A 19,393-nucleotide genomic window follows, 5' to 3' on the forward strand; every position below is an offset into this window, starting at 1 on the left:
TTCAAATTCAAATTCAAATTGAATTTGAACACAAAAAAACAGCGAAATAATAAATTTTGTATTTGAAATTATGGATTGAAAAAAAAAAATATTGAGTTGGCCTTTGACTAGGTACTTAGAGTTCCCATTATTTCGCAGTACGAAACTTTATTAGCAATGTTTATATTACCAGAGATCTCAGTTGTTATAATATTATAAGTACCCATTATGATAATATCTGTGGTGTTTGGTATATACCTCGTAAGTGCAAAAATGGCCATTTTTTGTTTTCTGGCCATCTATACTGATAAAAACGTCCTCTTTCGTTTGGTCTATGTCACATAAGCCTACTGATAGTAGAAATACCTTAAATAGGTTGTATCAAAACCCCTTAAGTACAAAAAAAAATATTTTTATTTGATACAAATATATTAATATAACTTAACATAGACTTTTAAAACGAATACTCAATCAACGAACGGCCATTTACAACGTAAGAGCACTTAACATAATTAGACCAAACTTGAATAATTATTATCATCACTTAACTTATTTGTACCAAATCAAATAAAATTATTTGTGAACTTAACAGGTCTTCTCCCGTATTTAAATATAACGTTATTTGGCACATAATTTAAATCTTCAGACATTAGGTCCGAAGCCTGGACTAATCTATAAAGAAACATGCATGTGATGCAAGATCTCTTAGACTTAGTGTGTTCAGAAACGTTTACCAATCTTTAAATCGATTTAAAGATCGGAACATAAGGCAACATTTCACTATGAAACTAAAAGATAAAAGCTGTTTGTTTACAGATTCCAAATTTAACTGCATCTGTAGCCTTTTATAAAAGAAACTTTGGACTTTTAATTTAAAAATCCGCAAAGTTACTACTAAACGAACATTCCATTATGTTATGTATGAAGGAATAGCTCAAAGAGGTGCGGATGAAATCGCATCATGCTTATAGCATTTTATTAACGGTTTGGAAGAAGAAGTAGAGTAGCTTATTTTATATTCAGTGTTGTCCAGGTCAAAAACGGTATAATATCTTGCTTGTTAAGCAGATATTGAAAGATTCATTCAAAAAAGAAACAGCACCATCTCCGTTCCCCGAGATAAATGAAAATGATCAGCAATCGCCATGATGTAAAATTAATGAATGAATCTGACTTCTTTCCAGTTTCGAAACTATTGGCTACCTACTCATTTTATCAAAAGAAATACTGCAACAGACAAAACTATATTTGGTTAGAACTTTTTTTTCTGGTTGATGTATGAAAAGTCTAATGACGTAGATTTTAAATACTCCTTGAGTGAAAATGAAGAGTTTCTGTATTTCTGGTTTAAGAGAACTGAGAAAAGAGAGAAGTCTCCAAAGTGGCTTTGCCATTGGCCTCTAATGAGCCTATCAATATCGATGCTCTGAAATTCAAAGATCTCTTAGATCTCCTGCCAATAAGTGATCCAATTTATGATGATTATTTCAAATCATTGTCTCATGGTCCAACTAGAAACAAATGATGACGACTATGAATGAATGTTGTAGTGGTAGTGGTGGTGACTGGTGGTGGCTCGTAACTATTTGCAGGGTAAGGGCATCTTCTCACAAGGAGAAGGCATGAGCAGTAATCACCACGCTTGTTCACTGCTGGTTGGTGATTTCAGACTAAAATCCCGGTTGCCATCACGATGTTTTTCTGTTATTAGAAATGATGATGTTTTCTTGTTATAGAAGATGTATCTCTGGTTATTAGAGAATCTACTTATGCATCCGAAAAAGACACATTGGTACATGTCGGTTGATCACCACGCTTGTTCACTGCTGGTTGGTGATTTCAGACTAAAATCCCGGTTGCCATCACGATGTTTTTCTGTTATTAGAAATGATGATGTTTTCTTGTTATAGAAAATGTATCTCTGGTTATTAGAGAATCTACTTATGCATCCGAAAAAGACACATTGGTACATGTCGGTTGATGGGATCGATCCCGCAGCATGTAGCACGGCAGGCAAGCAAACTACCGTGACTTCTGAACCACACACACACACACACTACTTTTAGGATTTTACTTTGTAGGGAGAGCATCAGAGAATTGCATATTGCACGAAAATCACAAAATTTCCTGGCTTTTTTATGTGTAGGTACGTATTTGTGGCAAATCACACTCCTATTCGTTTTTGTTATTATATAAGGTTAAATCTATTTGTATGGAAGACGTTTCCCCATAATATTTGTTTTTTAATGTCTGTTTATGTCTCCGTCGAAAAAAAAATGAAAAATCCTTTCCATTAAGGTAAAAATAGGAATAAATACTAATTAAGAGTAGAAATAAATATGCTCTAATCCACTTAAGTACACACGTTTTAGACATTTTCACATCATTTTCACATTTTTTTCTTTTGGTACAAACATGTTAAGTAACAATTACTCTTGAACTAGAACATTTTTTTTATTTTTTTTGTAAGTGTTCAAAACTTGAACATAATAGACATTTAAATACCATAAATTTGTTTTACTCAAGAGTTTATTCCGATCTGTAGCAACAGGGTGGCAACCGTGAAAACTTTCAAACGCTCATACTCAAAAATCACCATTTTGCACTTAAGTGGTACGTACCAAATACCACAGATATTTAATTTATGTTGTATCTAAATAAAATGGCGCGATAAAAATAAACGAATAGAAAACAAAAGAAAATGAATCGAAGCGTTGATTTGTTTGAATTAAGACGGACTGCTATTGTTCCCCTAGGGAAGATTTGCCGGGCTTATCTGTTTAGGTGTTTATTCACTACATGATATGCTATTGGAAGCTATACAAAGCGATATAATTTTTTTTTTCGTACTTTTATTAAAGTAGCAAAAAGTAATAAAAGTTAAGTTTACCATTATTTATAGCTTTAGTTTCATCAAAATGAAGAAATCATAATTATATAGAAGACAAAACAATTATAAAACGATAATAGGTAATGTATTTCCAAGTTAGCTATATAATAGCAAATAGCACACATCGACGTTTTTATGATAAGCAACATTCCAATAATAAGCATTCCTAACAAGAAAAGGTACATTGAGAATCTACATAATGGAGTGCAGATAACCTTCCTACTTCCTGATATATATTATATCTATATATACCTACATAATAAAACACGGATATAATTCATGCCATGTCAGTTAATTAGTGTATGCTGAAATAAGTCATACATTTTCATAAAGTCATTTTCCTCGTTGGAGTGCAGTAACTCGTATTACGAAAAAGAAGAATAGTTAACTTTATATTTTACTAGCTGCTCCGCGCGGTTTCACCCCCGTGGCTCCACTCCTGTTGCCCGTAGCGTGATGAAATATAGCCTATAACCTTCCTCGATAAATGGGCTATCTAACACCGAAAGAATTTTTCAAATCGGACCAGTAGTTCCCGAGATTAGTGCGTTCAAACAAACAAACAAACAAACAAACAAACAAACAAACAAACAAACAAACTCTTCAGCTTTATAATATTAGTATAGATAGTTATATTTTATAGATTCTTCTATAAACTGTGTTTAAATAAATATAATATAAATAAATAAATAATTTATTTGCACAAATTAAAGTGACCCCGCCAGGAGCCTTCCTAAGATATTAAAAACTGATTTTCAGCAGCTTATTTGAATCAGGAAATTATTTTTAATAGATGTTTATAAAGTTACCTCAATGATGGCTATGTATTGTAAAAGTTGTGAAAGCAAATAAAAAAAAAATATATCGTTGGCATGAGTTTTGACCGGAATTTATAAGCAATTTTATAAATCCTTTCACCCACAAATCCATTTACTTAACGACCCTGACATTTGACTCCCATAAGACCAAAACACGCCTGCTAAAATAAAATAATATATTATCGCCTACACTGTGTGCAGGCATAAGGGCGCAGTTATTTTGTACTCTTGTCAGTTTGTATCTGCTGTCCCTGTGCTAACCACGGCGCGGTAAGTTTTTTTTTTATATTATGCCATTGATATATTTAATTTTAAATTAAAATAAGTTTATTATGGATATGGAAAATTAATTGATAGAGGCTTTTGTGGAATAATTTTTAATATTTTATATCAATTCATTTTAAACATTTTATTTTAAATTAGCTTAATGAAACATTGTTTTTTTTATTATAAATTCCATTTTTGAAATTTAAATAGTTTTGTTCCTTTTTTTCGAATTAATTCGTGTAAATATCGAAAAAATTCGTGTAACGTTAACAGAGAAGTACAAAATTAGAACATCATTTGAAAATTATTTGTTCTAAGTTCTAAGTATTATTGAAACAAACGCAAATAGTGCAATCTATCGATTTTTGAAAAGTCATAATATTGCTAAATGACTATTAATGACGATCTATTTACCTATATTGTTATGTAGGTACGTATAGAATTGGCATTTATTTACATATTAGATTTTTTATATTTTTCCTTTTGGAAACTATCAACTTATACAGAGAATACTGATTGAAATCATAATATTATTCCTTGAAATTATTATGAGGGAGTTCGATTCACCATGATATACAATTTTGGATCATTTTTGGAAATCAAACAATAATTATTGAAAATTGTCTACATTAAGTACCTACATAGACTGGTTTAATAAAAGACGACATTAATTTGCGGTTAATCCACCTTTCTCGAGAAATTTGACGCCATCATATTATTTACGTATTATACATATTTCTCTTGAATTCATTGTGATTTGTGAAAGCTATTTATAAATTACTAGCTTTTCGCCCGTGGCTTCGCCCGCTATGTCTAAAACCTAATTAATTATAGGTATATTAAGACCTACTTCTTGAATCACACTATTTATAAAAAAAACCGCATCAAATTCCGTTGCGTAGTTTTAAAGATTTAAGCATACATAGGGACATAGAAAGCGACTTTGTTTTATACTATGTAGTGATTCTCTATAATAAAATCAATTGCTGTAGACCGGGAGATACTGACACAAAATTTCGAGTCATTTGTAACAAGGATGGCGGTTCTACAGGGGTCTTAGTACGCAATGACAAAAAGAAAAATGATGGTGTGAACGCTGGTACCGGTGGCTTAGTCGCGTGGGCGTTTGTCGAACTCGTCGGAAAAATAGCGAAAGTCAAACGATTTGTAACACAAAAATTTTAGAATTTACCGATAGCCCATAAAAAAGTAGTAGGCGGTAGTGTCATGCCATACTTTTCCGGTGTGACTTACAGCCCGCCATACCGATGCGAATGTGTTGATTTAAATAAAACAATCATTCAACCATTTGTACCAGGCTAACTTTTGCACAGGTAACTATCGTCGTGCAGCCATTTACGAAAATCGCCATGCCATACTTTTCGGACGATTCCAAATGGTCGCCATACCGCCGAAAATCTGCAAAAAATTTTTATTTCGCCAAACTTTTTGTACCAGTATTGCATTTGGATTTTTGGAGAGTATTTGATAAAATGTGACCATTATTATATTTGCCATACTTCTAGTAGGGGGAAAAAGTGCTGTCATACTTGAAAACTTAATTTATTATTAATTTATATAAGTGAAGATTTCCAACACATAGATCTTTGAAATTTTGTATTTATATTTGTTGATCCTCAAACTTACAGGAAAAATAAGTGCCATACTGTTACAAATCGTTTGACTTTCGCTATTTTCCGACGAGTTCGACTAACGCCCACGCGACTAAGCCGCCGGTACCAGCGTTCACGCCATCGTTTTTCTTTTTGTCATTGCGTACTAAGACCCCTGTAGAACCGCCATCCTGTTACAAATGACTCGAAATTTTGTGTCAGTATCTCCCGGTCTACTGTTCGTAAGAGCCGCAAAAAAAATATCGGGAAAGTCTGAGCCGATTTCTGATTTTGGTTTTGTAATGTTTGTCACGGTCCAGAGAAACAGGGTTTCAAACCACAGTTTCAAAACGATACATAGATACATAGTTCACTAGACCTTTTATCCATAACTAGCTGCGCTCCGCGGTTTCACCCGCGTGGCTCCGTTCCTGTTGGTCTTAGCGTGATGATAACCTTCCTCGATGATTATTGATATTAGCCTATAGCCTTCCTCGATGATTGGGCTATCTAACACCAAAAGAGCTTTTCGAATCGGACCAGTAGTTTCTGAGATTAGCGCATTCAAACAAACAAACAAACTCTTCAGCTTTATAATATTAGTATAGATATAAAAATAAATAGGTATTTTCACAAAACAATGATGTCACAGGAAACCACGTATAAAGCTCGATATTCCTTTGATGTCGCCTAAAATAATTAGTTAGTTCAGTAAAGCATAATCGAAAGCTAATCAGAATTAAGTGTAATGTCAGATCGTGATAACGTGAGTGGTAAATCACGGAACTGATAAGGGTCAAGTGGTAGATAGTGTATTTAACACGCTTTTAGGTTTTTTTATTATTATTGAAGTGAAACTTCTTTATCAGGGTTGGAAAAAAAATTTTGTGTAACATTTTTATTTTTTTCGTTACGCGTGACATTTTTCCGTTACCCGCCATCTTTTTCTTATCCCTACCCATGGGCGTAGCTAGCCATGGGCTCAGGGTGGGGCAATCATATAAAATAATATGTAACTAGAAACAGTACCCGAGGTCTTATCCCGGTTAAATTTTAGGGTTCCAAACTTCAAAAGGAAAAAACAGAACACTTAATAGGATCACTTTGTTGTCCGTCTGTCTGCCTGTTTATCTTTTAAACTTTTTTCTCAGGAACGCGTAGAGATATGAAGCTGAAATTAATATTAAATACTAATGTCTACCGTCCCTTGAAGCTGTGAAAAAATCAAACTTATAAACCAACGCAGTCAAAAGATACAGCCGTTTAAAATTTCGCAAATTGCGTCTTTCGCAAGGGAATCATAACCTACAGGGTACTTTCTGCGAACACAGAATCTTGAAATTTGGTAAGAAGCAACATCTTATATGAGAGATAGAAGAATAATTGTGGAAAGTATAAATTTTATGTAACAACATATAAACAGGCTCATACGGAACCATCGGTGCGCAAGTTCAACTCGAGGTTTTAATTTCATATAAAAAATGGTCAGAAGGGTCTGGCTGGGTGTTGTAGGGACAACACCCGGCCTTGTATCAAGAAATAAGTTAACAGTTGTGTCGTCTAGAAGACACAACTGTCTTCTAGATACTACATAGATGTAGTTAATAGTAGACACAACCAAAAAACCGGCCAAGTGCGAATCCAACTCACGCACCGAGGGTTCTATACAAACATGTTTTTTTTTGTTACTTTAAATTTATTTTTTTCTTTATCTGCGCTATAAAAAGTTACTTAATACAGATTCTGGTTTCACGGGAAGTACCCTGTAGGTTTTGTTTCTTGGGACCCTTTCGATTATTGAATTTTTTTTGCAAAAGCGGCTGTATCTTTTTGATTGCTTTGCCTAGTAGTTGGATTTTTCATTTTTTTTTTTGCTTCAAAGGACCTTAGATTTGAGTATTCGATAATGTTTTAAACAATACATCCACGCGTTCCTGATAAAAAAGCTGTTGATAGGCAGACGGACAACAAAGTGATCCTATTTAAGGGTTCCGTTTTGGTGGTTCAGAACCCTAAACATATGTTTGGGGCTACTTTATTATACAGTTTAGCTTTCTATAAATACAATAATTTGATTTATTAATTTCTTTTTTACCATGAAATATAGTTTAAAAAGTTTTTGGCCAATATCTCAAAAACTATCCACTTTGGGGCAAAAGTTATTAATGTGACCTTTTTTGTAGAGAATAAAATTTCGCATCTTTTCTACCTTGTAAACTTTTTCGGAAATCAGAATGTTTTCCATTGCCCATATTTTTTTAGTATAGAACGTTTAATGTAGAAATGCTGCGGGCGGCCGAAATAAACTACTAATTAGGTACCTATAAATTTTTAAGCAAGTTACAGCACATCTTTTTTTTAGGTTGTTGAATTTGTACCATTATAATACTATGCATACCTTGAAATTTTCGATTAAACGCCCAGTAGTCCAACATAAAACGTTCTATAACTAACTCAAAAAGTACGGGCATTAGAAAAAAAATCAAACAAATACTGTAGTGAAGAAGATAAAGTGCTCTTAAAAAATGAATAGATGCATTTTGTTGATTAATCGAATATTTTAAGAGTTATTAGCCAAAAACTATAAACCGTTTCATTAAATAGGCCATAAATCGTAAACGGTAAGTTTTACAAAAAAGCTTACAAGATGAAAATGATGCGAAATTTAATTTTCTACAAAAAAGTCAAAATAATTTTTTCCCTAAAGTAGATAGTTTCCGAGAAATCGGAGAAAAAGATTGCGTTTGTGATAAATGATATCAGCTTATTATGTCTAGATGACTTTTGAGCGTGAATTTCTTACAAATATTAAGTCTATAGTTAGTACCTAGATAATTTAGTTTTTTAAATTTGGTTAGGTACCTTCCAGGTCAGAGCCAGGGTGGGGCAAGCGCCCCACCCTGCCCCACCGTGGCTACGCCCATGTCCCTACCACGCGTGATTCGACGTATTTCTGTAAAGTTGCATATAGTAAATTATTTTTTGAAAAATAAGGGCATAAAGAAGTTTCACTTCTTACGTGTGTACACTAGTACACGCACACATTTTTTTTTCTAAAGCATGACAATTAGCAGGTACCCAAATAGCGCAAATATTGATTCACATTTCCAGACTTTTGAGGCTCTTTTGAATAAGTAGGTACTTAGTTTATAATTGTAGTATCTATATTTATCGAATAAAAGAATACATAATAATCTTATTATTTAATATCAATTTAGTATTATGAAGATTTTAGGATAATAGTACAAAAAAAAAAACAAAAAATAACTGGGGAATTTTTAAAAGCTTATGATGACTTTTTTATAGTCTCCGTAATTTATTTTTTGGACAGACCTGTACAAAACCTATTTTTTGTTACAGAACCATTTAAATTGAAATCAGGACATGAGGAAATGATGTACAAAACATTTTTTATAATTATTTTCACACTTCTACACTCCGGCTCTTGTGATGACGTCAATAATTTATTTGAAAAAATAAATAGAGAAACAGTAAAATTAAACGCAATTGGCGCCAACATAGGCTGGCAATCTCTGATCAATCCTAGCAGCCCTGAGTTGCCAGGAAGAGCGGGGAAATTTCAAAAAAGTCGAATCATTTGGCAACTGAGCAATTGTAATAAACTGGCAACATTATATTTCGCGAATCAGCTGAATTCTACCCAAAAGCGGCAAACCTATTTGTTGTGTAGAGGTTTGAAATATTCGTATAAGGAAACAAGGTAAGTTATATTTTAAAAATAATTTATTAACTACAAATTCTGTTAAATTGCTACGAGTTATTAGTTTTCATATGCATACAAATTACACTGCAACACATTGAAATTCATTTAAAAAATAATGTTATAACGGGTATAGCGCGAGCGGTGGGTTTTTTGGCGTCAATCGAACGAAGCAAATCATTTTCCTGTCAGAATAATAGAGCAATGAAAATATTTAATTTTTACCTTTTATTAACATAGTCTAATTTTAAATAGTAGATTTAAAATAGGAGATAGTTAGATTAACATATAATTTATAACTAGATTAATCTAAAACAACCTACAAATCTACATCATCGTTAAATCCCGTGTCGAATTTTGCATAACGTTTTTGAAAGTCAGCTTTTACGTTTGTACATCTTTAATGCTTTAATATCTTTCAGAAAAACTAGCAATTTATATGAAGAAATTCAAGCTATCTATAACGATGCACAAGTATGCATACCCAGTGTAAATAGCAATAGTAGTTTGGCGCAATTCGAGGAAGCCATTTTGAATTATCTGTCAACGGTCAATTTAAATTCGGAACGTTTTAAAAATTTAAATACAGAATGGGAAGGGAATCAAACGTGTCTCAAAGGGGAGAAGGAATTTGATAGTATGATGAAATATTCGAAAAATGAAACAGTATTGCGTTGGGTTTGGTCGCAATGGCGGGAAAAAATGGTACCAATGAAGACGCCATATTTGCAAATGATGAAAATAGAAAATAGAGCGGCAAAACGAAATGGTGAGTATTTCAAGTTACTAGTTTCGGATAAGACTATAGGTATTATTAACATTCATTATAGGTATATTTACTCCAGAATAGGCATACCTACCTAGAATCAACATAACTAATACAGATAATAATTAATGATATTGTAAAATAAACAATCTTCACTAAAAAGTACAGGAAAACCTCATTCTAAACCGAGAAATTAAAAATATTTTATTAATTAAGTAAATTTATCAAATAACAAGGTTGTAAATGCACCTTCTTAGGTATAATCTTTTTGTGCATAGAAAAACTTATCAGCTGTAGTTATTTTTAAATTATAATTTTTGTCTTTTAGGTTACAAAGACATCGGCGCAGTTTGGCGGGATGAAATCGAACTCCCAGATTTACGAAAGCTGTGTTTCCAGCTATATGAAAGCATTCTCCCGCTATACAAATTATTGCACGGTGTTGCCAGGTTTCAATTAAGGAAACATTACGGGGAAATTGTGCCAGAGAGAGGGCCGATTCCCGCGCATTTGCTGGGTACATTTTCTTTTGATTAAATGAAGGGAGGTTTTTTAGTTTAATAAGTAATTTGTTGTTTATGAAGTGGTTTGGAAATGTTTTGATGAAAGGTATTTGGGAGAAGGAAATTTTTTAGTTGATAGATAGTTATGTTGAAAAGGTTGTAATAGAATATTGAAATATCTTTTGTTAACTATAAATAAATAAATATATGAAATAGCTGGCTTAGTTGGCTGAAATACATTGAAAAATGTCATAAAAATTTAAAGAAACTCATAATAATAATCCATACTATTACTTATTATAAATGCGAAAGTAACTCTGTCTGTCTGTCTGTTACTCAATCACGCCTTAACTACTGAACCAATTTGCATGAAATTTGGTATAGAGAAATTTTGATACCCGAGAAAGGACATAGGCTACTTTTTACCCCGGGACATAGGATAGGTTTTATCCCGGAAATCCCACGGGAACGGGAACTATGCGGGTTTTTCTTTGACTGCGCGGGCGGAGCCGCGGGTGGAAAGCTAGTATTATATAAGGTCACACTTACATAATAGGATAGAATAATTAAAAATAATTTTGAATAGAATGTCTGAATATTTTTAATATCGACTATATGCAAATTCCAATCCCGATACCTCGCATACCTATGACTGCGTTAAAGGAATTTTGACATGAAATTTTATCCAGCGTTATTTATAGAAAGATTTTTTAAATCAGCTATATTTCTAACAGAACTATTTTATAAAATTTAGTCAACCAAATTAAGTTATTTTTTAAATTAGGTTAACGAAGTAATTGTACCTATATCTAGAATCTACATAGATAAATATATGATGCGCTTCACTTTGAGCATAATAAATGACATATTTTGTGTTTTGAAATCATTTTTTGGTTATATAAAACAGCCTTGCCAAGATAATATTGTAAAAATCCCTGAAAATTCTGTTAAAATTGTCCTAATAAATTGCTGTAAGTTTTGTCAAAATTCGTCTAGCCTTTCTATGAACCCACATAACAGAAATACAAAATAAAAATTGAAAATTAACACAAAAAATCTGTGTTAGAATTATGTAGTTAAAATATATCTTTCAGGTGATCTCTGGTCCCAAAATTGGGAACATTTGATAGACATGATTCTACCGCAAAATATTAATTTAGATGATCGGATTAAAAAGTTAAATTGGACCGTTGATCATATGGTAAGTAATTACTAATTTGTTTACAATTAACGAGAGAAATTTCTCTCTAGAGGTAAATGTTAGTAATTTTTGTGTGTAAGATCACGAACACATGTGCCAGAATCCAGATTTAATTTGAAAACTATTACTTTAAGTTTGAGTGACACGATTTAACAGTCATATTTAATAGGTTAAGAGACAAACAAGTGCATTTAGATCAAACGAGCGAATGCTCATTCTAACCCCACTATGTCAAATTTTTAGTGTAGGTAAACAGGCGTAGAGATTTCTTTCGTTTTTCTTAGTGCATTCAAAAAGATTCTATGCAATGTTCTAATACTGAACAACACTGAATACGAGTTTATGTTTACACTAAAAGATCACGAAAGAATGCTCTTGCTCTAGCTCTATGTTCGTTTGATATTAATGCACCGTTACGTTAATCTTTAATTAATCTAAAAATAAATTTTAATAATTAATGTCGCGGTTTTAGGTAAGACGAGCGGAAGATTTTTACACGTCCCTTGGTTTACCCGCCATGACGAAAACATTTTGGCGCGAATCTGTATTTACGCAGAAAAATAATTCAATTCGTTGTCATGGTACAGCTGCTGATATGTTTAAAAGTGGCGATTATCGGTATGTATTTTTTTTAATTGTTTATACAAAAGATATAAGATTGTATATAAGATTGTATAAACCATCAGATAACACTCGCGAGATTGCAAATTGTCAAAAAATTGAGATCAGTAACATCTTTTTGCAATTCAATGCATTTATATTCTTACAGTGTTTCATTTAAAATTTTGCGGTTTCATAAAAAGGTGTAAAAAAATAAAACCTAACTAAATGACTGCCTGACAAAACAGGCCTTTAGTTACAGGCCTCTAAGAGCGTATACGCACTATGCGGGTAGCCGTCCGGCTGACCGCAAGCACAATAATTATGTACGTAATATTCATTTCTATGCGCACTGCGATGCGGCTACCGCAGACCGCACAGTGCGCATAGAAATGAATATTACGTACATAATTGTGCTTGCGGTCAGCCGGACGGCTACCCGCAATGCGGCTACCCGCATAGTGCGTATACGCTCTAAGAAGTACTACCACAGTATTACCATTATTGTGGTACTACTTAAAATCAGACTGTTATATTAGTCTTCTCTAGAATTAACCTTTTTTCTAAAATCAGTTAATTATTTATTAATTCTTTTACAGGCTCTTATACTGTTCTAACACGTCGTTTGAAGATTTCTATGTACTACATCATGAAATGGGCCACATACAATACTATATGGCATATGAAAAACAGCCCGGATTATTTAGAGTAAGTTGTGTATCAAAAACTTTATAATTTATATAAAAGGGAATAATTTAAGAAATATGTTATCATTGCTTGTTTTGGTGCGTTTCGTTTTGGTTAAATGGAGAGGTAATAAGAAAAAATATCTGTTTTAAAATTTTTGATGCCCTTGTCGAGGTTGGTAAACTAGTCGCTTATCCCGAGGTCGTTTGCTCTACCCGGGATAGAAAAATTATATTATTCGATGAATTTCTAATGGTACTCGTATTTTTTTCAAATAGGTTGGATAATAATATAAAAATTCATTCCCCTTTATAATTTTTTTTAGTATAGATAAAATAAAACATAAATAATACTTTCTTTCAGCAAGCAAATACAGCCCTCCACGAAGCAATTGGTGACACAATAATGCTCGGAGCTATAACACCTCAACACTTACATCGACTAGGTATCATCAACGATACAGAATTATTTGCAAACGACAGTGATTATGAAAATATATCTATAAAAGACATAGAAAATGATTCAACCAAAGATTTAGATAATACTATAAGTGTAATAGATATTGGGAAAACGTTCAAACTAGTCATTAATGCTAAAAAGAGTAATTTAGGAAATTTAAAAGAGAACGTTATTTTTAAAAACAAAGATAGAAAAGGAGGTGTTACTCAAAAAGGCCAAAAAACAGGAACACCAAATGGCATTAGTGCAGACGATATACTTATTCTAAAACAGGCTTTAAACAAACTACCTCAGATACCATTTTCCCTTGTACTAGATGAATATAGATGGAGGCTTTTTGAAGGTAGTTTAGATATGGGGTATATGAATAAAGAATTTTGGAATTTAGTAAGGGAATTGCAAGGAATAGCTCCTTTGGGAAATAGAGGAGAAAGTTATTTTGATGTTGGGGCTAAATATCATGTTGCTGATAATGTGCCGTATGTCAGGTAAGTGGATAGATGTGACATTTATAGTGAACTAGCTGCGCTCCGCGGTTTTACCCGCTCCGCTCCTGTTGGTCTTAGCGTGAAGATATATAGCCTATAGCCTTCCTCGATAAATGGGATATCTAATACCGAAATAATTTTTCAAATCGGACCAGTAGTTCCTGAGATAAGCGTGTTCCAACAAACAAACAAACTCTTCAGCTTTAAAATTAGAGGTAGTGCTGAGTGCAGATTAATAATACTAACTTTAGTCAGTAGTCATTGAATAGTGACAAGTAGCACGCTTTGTAGCAAAGCGACGCTATCTTTGAATCTTGCTAAAGAAGTTTCACTTCTGACACGTGTCCTCGGCACACACGCTCTTTTTTATTTTTTGTTCAACAAATTCTATTAATTTTTGGAATCTTAATTGTTTTGGAATACAGGCCCCACTATATCGTCTTTCGTGATTCGTCTTATTTTTTCGTATCGTATCTTATTTTTTTAAATTTTATGTAAGAAAAAGGAACCTATTTAAAATTAATAAAATATATTTCAGGTATTTTTTAAGCAGTTTCGTTCAACACCAACTATTCGAGCGTCTCTGTAAAGCGGCTGTATTCGGTCGCAAAAACGTAGATGAGTCTATGCCCAGCTCTATCGCTCTACATCGTTGTGATATCTATGGTTCTAAAGTGGCGGGAAAGATTTTGAGGTAAGTATGTGTGAGTGCACAATTTTCGCAAATTTCGATATTCGCAAGGGAATCTAAAACTTTTACCCGTGAACACAATCTTGAAACTTGGTAAGAAAAACGTTTTATAGCACAGATATAGGAAAAATGGTGAAAAGTATAAATTTACATAAAAAATACGGTTCATATGGAACCCTAGCGCGGAAGCCCGACTCACACTTAGCCGGTTTTCTATTTCAGATTTATCAAAAATTTATAATGAAGTTACAATTGAAATATAACATAACATTATGCACGATAAAAAACAGTTCTAAGAGATACTTACTAGTGAACGGGTGAACGAATTTTAATGAGCTTTGCGTTTATAATTTGTGTGCGTTTGGATAGAGATAAGAACTAGAATAGAAGAATTTGAAAATTGACAAAAGCAGCTAACCCGGGGCTAAAGTATCATATGAATTAAATTATTTTGCTATTTATAAATTAATGACTATCTTTACAGGGATCTAATGTCACGTGGAAGCTCTCAACATTGGATGGAGATCCTACAAGAATCGGCGGATATCGAAACTATTTCGTCCTCATCATTAATTAATTATTACCGTCCTGTTTATAACATGCTAACTAAATTTGTAAATAAATATAATATACCGATTGGCTGGTAGATAGGTAATATAACGGGCATTTACATCAAACGAACATAGAGCTAGAGCAAGAGCATTCTTTCGTGATCTTTTAGTGTAAACGAACACTCGTATTCAGTGTTGTTCAGTATTAGAATATTACATAGAATCTTTTCGAACGCACTAAGAACAACGAAAGAATGCTCTACGCCTATTTACACTAAAAGAATTTGACATAGTGGGGTTAGAATGAGCATTCGCTCGTTTGATGTAATTGCACCGTAATAGAAGTACAGTTTATTTAGTATTAAGTATTATTTATTGGAAATATATTTATTGTGGCAACTATTTTTGTGTTTCATTTATTACCTAATACCTATTACCTATTTTCATGTGAGGTATATAGGGTGGAATTTTGTTATACCATCTGGAGACAGAATATTCTTAATTATTTTATAAAACAGAAAACTACAAAGAAGTTTTACGAAAAATTGCTTGGGTATTGAACCAATTAAAATCTGTTAAAACACACCGTTTTATTGTATTATTGGTAGGGTCAAGGATCTCTCTAACCTAACCTAACCTAAACCTGATTATGCTCACTCACAACTTGCATCTGACACACGTTTGCGAAAATTAAATTCTCTACACGTAAATCATGATACATGACGTTAATAATGTTATCTTATTTCTTTGTTAATTTCAAGCAAATGTTATGGATCAAAATTTTTCCACAGTTAGGTTAGGTTAGGTTAGGTATGGGAGTGTTTTGTAACATTTTTGGATATTTCTCGTTTTATTTAAAGAAAGTTGTTATTGCCATTTTACTCCTCGGTTAAGTACTTTCGATATCTTCTTCCCCGGGAGCTGTGGGTATCTTAGGTAAGATTTCCCCACTTAAAAAAAAAGTCCTTCGATATCTAATATCTTACCTAACCTAACCTAACCTAACCTACCAACCTAACCTAACTGTCGAAAAATTTTGATCATTGTTGATCATGAGTCATGACATTTGCTTGAAATTAACAAAGAAATAAGATAAAATTATTAACGTTATATCATGATTTAATTTTCGTAAACGTCCGTCAATTTACTCATTAGGTCATGTACTTTCGATATCAGTTTAAAGTTTTTTTTTATATCTAATAGTTACGGAATAATCGCCTGTGCACACTTAACGATTACACCCTGTATACAATTGCACTGTATTTTCTAGTGTTTGATTTTACGCGAGTATTATACATTTAGAAATTAAACAGGTTTTAACGGATTTTAAACGCGATTTATTCATTTTATGACACGGGGAGTCTCCCCGTGACCACGCTCGCTGTTAAGTGTTCGGAACGTCGGGAAAATAATATAATGATTAAATCGCGTTTAAAATCCGTTAAAACATCTTTAATTCCTAAAAATACAATTGCACTGTTACTTATCATTAAGCATAAAAATCGATTCAGTTCATATTTCACTAAAACAGGAATAAATAAAACAACAAAATAAATTAACAATAAATACACTTTATTAACTTAATTAAATAGTGCGTCTTAACCAATTTGTTCTTAAACATTTAATTATAAATAACAGATAAAAAATCCATCAAAAAATAATTTATTAAAGCACATTCTTATTTACATTATATGAAATGTTTGTATAGCCCGTACGAGTTAATTTGAGACTCGGTTGGAAAGTGGACTCGGTTAAAAATATAACTACCCAAAGTAAGTAAAACTTACTTAGTTTGAATTACACTCCATTATATTATTTATTGAACTTATTGTAAATTTAGTGTAACATTTTTTCGTTACACGTGACATTTTTCCGTTACGCGCCATCTTTTTCTTATCCCTACCACGCGTGATTCGACGTATTTCTGTAAAGTTGCATATAGTAAATTATTTTTTGAAAAATAAGGTCATAAAGAAGTTTCACTTCTTACGTGTGTACACTAGTACACGCACACATTGCTTTTTATTTTGGAATGGTACCTATAATATTACATTGAAAATAACGTCATCGGCTCAGGTCTCAAGTTAATTCATACGGGTTGTAAAGGTTAATCTTTTAATATTAAAAAAAATATTTACATCTATATAGATATATTTACAAATGCTAGAGCACTTAATTAATTTAATATTATTGCCTTTCATTGTAACATTCTTTATCACATATTAAAAACACTACACATTAAATAGAGTATTTCGTTAAATGTATTATGCATTTATTTATAAAAAAAACTGCGTTTGGCAATTGAATAAAAGAAAAGTGTCTATGGTACAAATGAGGTCATATAGATGTATTAAACACATTTTTACAGAGGAAAATATCTACAAACATTATTTAACTTCAGACTTTGCAATTATAAAAATGCAAGAGGGTTTTTATTTATCAGGCGCTTCTTCATGACAAGTGTTAATGGTAACCAGAAGATAGCCTAAATATTCTAAATTATACTGTAAAAACGATATTTAAATATGACAAAATACATTGAACAGTATACAGGGGCATATTATGAAAATAACATTTCATGGCGCTGGTAGAATTAAGGGCCGTGTTCCAAAAAACTTGCAATTAAAGCAGATTTCTTATTCGAAATCAAATTCAAATCAGTCAGTATGTACTGAATTATTGAGCAAACTCATTAGGTTGCTGTGTGTAAAAATATTGAGCACATTCGTAACGTCCTTGGTAGGAAAAGTAGTACAGCTATAGTATATAAGTCGATAGGGTGATATCTTTATCCTGATCGAGATTTTCTTTGAGCTGTTGGAAACTTGTCTATGGTTCACCATATTACGATTTCGTGTCGACATTTATTAATGTCCATCTCCATGCTATATCCAGTGTTCGTTGTTCGAGTGGATTGATGGATTACACTATTAGTTGGTTATTATCGACGATTTCGTGTCGAAAAATATTATCTTTCGTCGTAAAATATTTAGTAGGGTAAAGCCGTCCGGGTGATGTTTTTTCAAAACAAAGTGGCAACGTGCCTAACTCACTGGTAGAGCTGGACAAATACAACTGGACAGCTTATCAGCGCTACTAGGGAAGAGCAATACGGCAGAACCACTGTAGAGCGCTATGGTAGAGTCGTGGCATGTGTTCCAATCAATGGTGTTAGCGGTGTGGTAGAGCCACATCCCACGGTAGCGTTGCTTGTAGAGTTAGGTAGAGTGCTACGGTAGAGTCGTAGCATGGAACATCCAATCGATATTGAACGATCATTTCCTGTTAGCGGTGGTAGTGCTATCGCTCTACTGGTAGACCGCTAGAGTTCTAGCAGTGCCGGTGTAAGGGACACTGACACCCCGGGCGAAAATATTGTGGCGCGCACTTGAGGTGTTCTGAAGGTTTGCACCAGGAGAGGCAAGAGACTCCAACTTCAGACGGCGCCCCCCAGAATTTGTCGCCTTGGGCCATCGCCCCCCCCCCTAACGCCGGCACTGTTCTAGAGTCACTGGTGGGGTGCTAGGGTAGCGTAGTGGCATGCGAGATCCAATCCACCGTATGCGCGACTCTATGATATATGCCCGGTTGGCCCCGACTAGCGCACGAGTACCCGGCAGATACAACACCGATGAGGTACCAACGACCAGCACGTTCCAACATGAGTGGCCCGCCGCTATCGCCCTGACAACTGTCCTTACCACCGCCCCGGTAGCCCGCGCATAACATCTCTGGGTAGATCACCACGTTTATACCTGAGGATATAGAGATATCAGGTTGTTAAAATTATTTGTTTCATTTAGATAGATACTAAATTTCCGCCCGCGGCTTCGTCCGCGTTTTCAAAGGAAAACCCGCATAGTTCCGGTTCCCGTGGGATTTCCGGGATAAAACCTATCCTATGTGTTAATCCAAGTTACCCTCTATATGTGTGCTAAATTTCATTGTAATCGGTTCAGTAGTTTTTACGTGAAAGAGTAACAAACATCCATACATCCATACATCCATACATCCTTACAAACTTTTGCCTTTATAATAGTATTAAGAATAAGAATAAGATTAAGATTAAGATGAATTACATTAGGTTCAATTCTTTGGATTACATTATAAGACTATAGTAGGTACAATTAATTGTTTAGTTAAAATATTATACTAGTAA

The 19,393-nt window shown here is 33.3% G+C and overlaps 2 protein-coding genes across 3 annotated transcripts in view; one reads left to right on the top strand and one right to left on the bottom strand.

The window, feature by feature from the left end:
* The first annotated feature begins 8,962 nt into the window (after positions 1–8,962).
* LOC149896547 (angiotensin-converting enzyme-related protein-like) lies at positions 8,963–15,336 on the top strand. Its single transcript, XM_090117602.1, has 9 exons — positions 8,963–9,288; positions 9,711–10,057; positions 10,383–10,571; positions 11,652–11,758; positions 12,231–12,376; positions 12,958–13,066; positions 13,409–13,992; positions 14,531–14,686; positions 15,168–15,336. Exons 1-9 carry the CDS (start codon positions 8,963–8,965, stop codon positions 15,328–15,330), a joined length of 2,127 nt encoding a protein of 708 aa, XP_089973728.1. The 3' UTR covers positions 15,331–15,336.
* Positions 15,337–17,628: 2,292 nt separating this feature from the next.
* The window catches only part of LOC149896548 (uncharacterized), a 42,613-nt gene continuing 40,848 nt past the window's right edge, over positions 17,629–19,393 (bottom strand). For both annotated transcript variants that reach the window (XM_090117596.1, XM_090117595.1), the window contains one exon: positions 17,629–18,989. In XM_090117596.1, the coding sequence (XP_089973722.1) occupies positions 18,757–18,989 (233 nt within the window). In that variant the 3' untranslated portion in view covers positions 17,629–18,756. The remainder of the gene's footprint in view (positions 18,990–19,393) is intronic.

Source organism: Colias eurytheme, chromosome 28 (genome assembly GCF_061535395.1).
Source record: "Colias eurytheme isolate Ceu_HAF_F1 chromosome 28, ilColEury1 Martin Lab GWU primary, whole genome shotgun sequence".
NCBI classification, from domain to species: domain Eukaryota; kingdom Metazoa; phylum Arthropoda; class Insecta; order Lepidoptera; family Pieridae; genus Colias; species Colias eurytheme.